Below are 6413 nucleotides of genomic sequence, written 5' to 3' on the forward strand. Positions count from 1 at the left end.
ATTGCAAAGTCGTACTTGTTTTAAGTTTTAATCCATTTAACGTGACGTGGACCATATTTCAATCGTATACCAGAAAGCTTTATAAAGAGATGAATTTCGATGGATTATGTCAGTCGTTAAGTCAACAATCACAGACCGATACAAGTTCATACCAAAAAGTGCAGAGCTTGATGGAACTTAGAAAAAGAACATCACCAACTTTCGTATTTTTAACGCATTTCGCACTTCCTTTTTGAATGACTATAAGTATGCAAATGATCATTCAATTCCTTGGGCTCCGTGTTCCCAATAGCAATCAGACTAACGTAGTCACAAACCACTTCATGGGCCAGCTATTTTCACCATCCGACAATTTCGAACAGCATTCCGAAGCTTCAATCTAATTTGTCCCGTTGCTAAACAGTTAAGGCAGGCGATAAGCATCAACTCTAAAGAGAATTACAAATTCGATGATAAACATACTGAGCAGTAGCTCTCAAAACCAAACTTCAAGCACAATGCAGCCAAGCTCGAGGCCACAAAGGGTTCCACCGAGCGATCATCTCCCATAAGCATGAAAAGGGACCAAACGAAGCGTGCCCATGAATTTAACACCTCTTAAGTTTCCATCGCAATTATCAAAAATTTTACCGGATCAACTTCGCGAGACAAGAAGAAGAAGAAGCAGAAGGAGGAGCTGCTGCAGACTTCGGCGCGCCGATCAAGGACGACGGCGCCGGGCGGCTCCGCTTCAGGAGCTCGAACTGGGACGCGGCGAGGACGGTCGGAGTAGAGAGAGAAAGAAGAGAGAGAGAGAGAGAAGGGACTGTACTGGCGAGAGGATGACGGAGATTCTGGGAGTCCGTCGGTCGGTGGGAAGGAAGGAGACGATGCTTTTTGGAGCAGGGCGGCAGGATGATTACGGCACACGTCAGCATTTACCCCACGTGGCTCGGTGGCGGGGGCAGATGACGTGTCATGGCATCTATTCCAAATTCACGTGCGACTGTTGCAAGTGAAAGGTCGAATCTCCATGCTAGATTGCTCCAAGAAAAAGCACAAGGGACTGTAGCTATGACAAGAAGGTCTTGGGAGTGCACTGGTGAAATTTTAGGATTCAATGATTGAAGAGATTACTAAGATTACTAAGCTTGATTTGGAATTTCGTTTGGAAAAAATTAGATTGGGGATAGTTGATGTGGGGGAGCATTGAAGCTCGGGAATCTCGCCAATCGAAACACAAGACCTTACTTGAGGTCCCCTATCAATTAATCGAAAGCCCATCTATTGATCGTGCAAGCAGAGGGGAATTTCGGCTAAAACATGATGCGTTGGGTCCCAAAATGTCCTAGATGAAGGTTCTCAAACGTGAAGAGTGAATGCAGATTGAAGAGTACGGTTGGTGGTTGAATTGCTAGGTTGGAAGTCGAAAGTTGAGTTCCCATGTGTTTTAAATGCATTATCTAGTTCCTAATTCTTTAATGTTTGGCTGGTTTCTATGCCATAGTTCCTGTATAAACATAGATGAATTCCTAAATGTAAAAATTAATGTTTGAATTTGTTAATACATGAGGTTTCCCCCTCAAGCGAACGAATTTTTTAAGTATCCATTCATTTCGCGGAAAATGTAGCATTTCTAAAAAATGTCTTCTTAGGAGTCATTTTTCATAAGAATGACAATATTTTCCAGTATTTGGATGAAATCTTAAAATGATCAAGAATAATATTTTCTAGACTTCACCACCTGGACATAACTTTACCAACCCATATATCCTTCAAATTTGCTCAAGGCCATTGACTAGGCCAACTTGCTTGGTGTCTCTGTTCCCTTACCATCACCAAACACCCATCCCTATGTAAGAGTTCAATGAAGTTTTTCTATCAAAATCATGTTACCCGTGGTCAAATCTTGATAGGATAAGCTTACGATGGTTATGCATACATAGGAAAGATATCATAACATTACCAATCTTATCAAAATGAGGTATTTGACATTCTTTAGAAGCCAAATTTTGATTAGTGAGGCATGAGGAAGGGAGAGAGTTCACAGCTTCAAATCCAATAAACAATATCTAATCGCTTTAGAACAAAGGGCAAGCATTCTTCAAGTTGAAATGCATAATCGACATTGGGATCACTAGTCATAAAAAGGCCAATACATAACAAACTTACATCAAGTATCAGCTCTTGAAGTACTAACAATAACATCATAAAAAGAAAGAACACTTATGAATTTTTTCACAACAAAGCTCAGTAAAATGTATCATTAATCATCTTTCCCTTTGCTTAGAAATTTATGAAAATGCGTTCCTTAATGAATGAATTTGTGTTTCAAGAGGATTTACCATGAAAATTACCTCCCTTGAAGGGAATTGAGCATCAAATCAACTCACTTCACGGCACTTCTCTCCTTAACGGGGTTGCCTATCACTACAATCCAAAGGAAATCAAGAAGTTACAAAGGCAGATGGACAAGCTAATTGTAGGAGGATATGTAAAGGAAAGCATGAGCTCTTATCTGGTTTCAGCCTTACTCGTGTCCAAGAAGGATGGTTCTTTAAGAATGTACGTAAATAATGGAACCATCATCAACATAACCAGTAAGTACAAGTAGTCCATACCTAAACTTGATGGAATGCTTAATGCATCATATAATTGTCCCGTATTCTCCAAAATCGGTTTGAGGAGTGACTATCACTAGATTGGAATGAGAGAAGGGGACAAGTGGAAGGTAGCCTTCAAAACCAAAAGGGAACTCTAAATGGCTAGTTATGTCATGTGGATCTAATGCTACAATCACCTTCATGAGGCTTATAGATGAAGTCATTTGTCCTTTTATTGGTTCCTTTGTGGTTGTCTACTTTAATGATATTCTCATGTAGAGTAGGAACAAGGAAGAGCATTATTCTCACTTAAGACAAGTTTTCAAAGAATTGACGAAATAACAACTCTATATTGAGATGAAAAATGTCGGTTCTTATCTTCAAGCATTGTATTCCTTCACTATGATGTTTACAAAAAATGGGACCTTCATTGACCAATCCAAGGTGAAATTGATGTAGACGTGGCCAATCGCTAAGTCCATTTCTAATGTAAAGAGCTTCCATGGTCTTGCCTCTTTCTAGTAGTGACTTAAGAAGAATTTCAACGCTCTCATGGCTCCCCTTACTAATGAGCAAGAGATCTTTCGAATGGTCCGATGCTGCTACGATGCCTTTGAATCATCAAACAAAAGCTTTATAGGTCTCTTGTCCTTGCCCTTCTAGGTATTGATAAAATATTTGACGCAGAATGTGATGTGAGTTGAGTTGGCATCGGGGTTGTTCTTTTACAAGCCCAAAAATCTTTTTAGTAAGAAGCCGACGGGGTTAAGGAAGAACTTCTCCTCTTATGACAAAGAGTTCTATGCCATCATGAGAGCTCTTGATTACTAAAGTCACTACTTGAGGTCTAAACAGTTTGTTCTTCATTTGAATAATGATGTTCTCAAATATATTAGTAGCCAACACAACCTCAATTTGAGATATGCCAAATGGGTAATATCTCTTTAATTGTTTCTTTCGCCTTGAAATATAAAACTAGCAAAACTAATGTTATTAGATGCACTACCAAGAAGATATTCAATGCTTGTTGTTCTTGACTCTTAGGTTCTTGGCTTCAATTTGATGGAAGAACTCCATTATTTAGATCCAGAGTTCTCTTCCATCATCCTTAATCACAAACACTGAGCTCATAGTACTAATCCAATCCATGACAAATTTCTTTTAAAGGTAATGAGCTTTAGATGCCAAAAAGTTCTTTTAGAGTTTTTGATCCAAGAAGATATTCGATGTTCATTGAGAGTTTTTGTAGCAAATGCACTATCAAAAAAGATATTCCATGCACGCTGACTTTTAATTTTATATTTTCAACGAAATTATCAAAATTAACGGTTTGACTCTTGTTAACCTTAAACATTTGAAGTCTTTTAGGATATTCAAATATTTGAAAAAAAAAATCTTTTCGCGATCTTTGTGAAACATAAATAGTACTTTCATTTTTAAATATTAAAGGTAAAGTGGCCAGCAAATATTTGCCCACGTTTTAGGTTGCATTGATCCAGAATTTGAGTAAATACTCGCCCATTGATCGTCATCAGTTAGTCATGTATACATCATTCACATTTAACATGTTTAGGTAGGGCGCAAAGGACAAAAGTAGCCTAACGACATGAGTAGCCTACAAAAGGCTATTGTTTGAGAAAAAGTGAATTAGCAAACCAATCATTTCGATCGACAAACTAAACGATGGTTAGCTCAATAGTGTCAGTTAGGGTTGGGCAAGAATTTAGATAAGAAGACCATATAAATACATCACAGCAATGTACAACCACTAAATTAACTCGCCAACATGCTGACGATAGTCTGCATAATTACTAAAGATGCCTCGTACAGTTTATGTACATGTCATGGGTATAAATATGTTCGAATGTACGACACGGACATGCATACTTAATCTCCCGAACTTACATCATCAAGATCGTCGTCTAATAACATAAACATCTCATCCATGTACGAGAGATCAGTCTCACTATCCTCATCTCCTCCTGAGCGTAAGCTTTGTCCATGACTTCTCTTGCTTTCATGAACTCGAGACAGAACCAGCGAATCGAGTTCCTGTCACATGTACAACAAATATGACAATGCATTCTAAACTCCCCAAGTAAGCACTCAAGAATTTAATCAATGTCGAATCTCATTTGAGCTGTGATACTACGCTCTGTCGACATGCCCATAAACCAGAGATATTTCACTGGTGATGCAATTTGGGGCTTCCGCAAAGAGGTCACTGGACTGTGATTTGGTTGCAGGACATGCATTAAGTTTTCATTTCCTTTTATATCTGTTGCATTTTGATTGGAATCCCACGAAATTCCTAGCAAAGTGTCGACATGGCGACCCCTGTAGAGCTGACATGTACGGTCCAAGTGGATGCCACCTTTGAAATTTTTTTATATCTCGGGCTGGGGTGGTCTCTACTTGGACCATATGCCCTGTCGCCTCCATATCAGCACTTTGCTTGAGAAATAAGTCCGAGTTTACAGTCAAATTGCCTTGGTTGCAAAAAGAAAACCGAAAGCTTAGCACAGCAAATGATCGAAATCAAAATCAGGCGACGTGATTGAAAAATGTGTTGCAAGCGAAACTCTTTTACACATGGTGGACGACGGACAAAGTCTCGTGAAGTTTTTCAAAGATATATTAACTGCCAATCTAACTTTCAACATTTCTGAGGAATATTTGCACTCACTTGTGTTGAATTAGCCAATTGATGGAAGGACACGAGATGATACTCCTGCATCACCCAATTTGTCTCTTGACCTGTTGGAGCCTCTCCAATGTGGAAAGTCAGAGATTTCTTCATTCCTATAATTTCTCCAGCTTCACCAAACACTGGCTCTTCCATGTCTAAATCTTTCCAGTACCCATTTTCCGTAATTCGATTGTTCATCATTCTGCTGAAATAGAAGTAGTGGGATCCATTCGACAGCGCCTTTCCTGTGCATTCAAAATCTAATTTCAGTTGTCGAAGTGGAACTGATAAAAGACTTTCTGTTACAGCAAATCATATATGATGATATCCCTGTTACGATATTAACACGGCAAATCTTTGCTAGGTTACTTTTGATAATCATGTGACTTCAGGAAAAACCACTTACTCTCACAAGTCTCGTCTTCAAGATCTTGACAAGCTCATCATAAGATGTATTAGGGCAATCAGAGCTAATTTTTCTATACCTCTTTATCCAGAATTTCTTCTAGCTAGGGCACTGCATCCTACTAAGCAACTATATGTACGATAATAAAGCAAAAGTTGCTCTCTCTCGTTTACCGTGGAGGTCCCAAGGATCATGGTGGTGAGACTTGAGATCAGGAACCAGGTGAGCATAGAGAGGAGACAGAGAGGCCTGCTGCTTCTTGGGATGCAGAAAGTGAAGGACGAGTTCTTCGTCTGTCGGCGAGAACCGAAATCCAGGTGGTAGCTTCAGCATCTTGCCATCATCTTCTTCTTCTTCCTTTTCCTTTACATCTCTCATGATCACAAGCCAAAACCAGCAAAATTGAGCTACTGCGGATTATCCTATATATGGTAATTCTTGATGATCTTGCCTTTCTTTACCAATTTCTCCGATTGAAATCCACGCACGTATTTATAGAGGGGGATGGGGGGTTGGAGAGGGGGAGAGAGAGAGAGAGAGAGAGAGGGAGAGGGAGAGAGAGCGGCGGTTCTTGGAGGGATATGATATGTCGAGTGGAAAGGCAACAAGAGGAGAGAGTTGGATGATTTGGGTTGATCCCTCTTCTTGCCAGTAATTTTTCCCTTCTCTTATAATCCGGAAACACAAATACATTATTCTTATTTATTTCTGTTTATGGTCATTTTACAAGGTTAAT

The 6413-nt window shown here is 39.4% G+C and overlaps 1 protein-coding gene across 1 annotated transcript; it reads right to left on the bottom strand.

Moving 5' to 3' along the window:
* Positions 1–4375: 4375 nt before the first annotated feature.
* On the bottom strand, positions 4376–6145 carry LOC120285893 (NAC domain-containing protein 104-like). Its single transcript, XM_010029339.3, has 3 exons — positions 5851–6145; positions 5269–5516; positions 4376–4634 (listed from the first exon to the last, which is right to left on the bottom strand). Exons 1-3 carry the CDS (start codon positions 6053–6055, stop codon positions 4470–4472), a joined length of 618 nt encoding a protein of 205 aa, XP_010027641.2. The 5' UTR covers positions 6056–6145; the 3' UTR covers positions 4376–4469.
* Positions 6146–6413: the final 268 nt, after the last annotated feature.

The sequence above is a fragment of the Eucalyptus grandis genome, chromosome 2, assembly GCF_016545825.1.
Source record: "Eucalyptus grandis isolate ANBG69807.140 chromosome 2, ASM1654582v1, whole genome shotgun sequence".
NCBI classification, from domain to species: domain Eukaryota; kingdom Viridiplantae; phylum Streptophyta; class Magnoliopsida; order Myrtales; family Myrtaceae; genus Eucalyptus; species Eucalyptus grandis.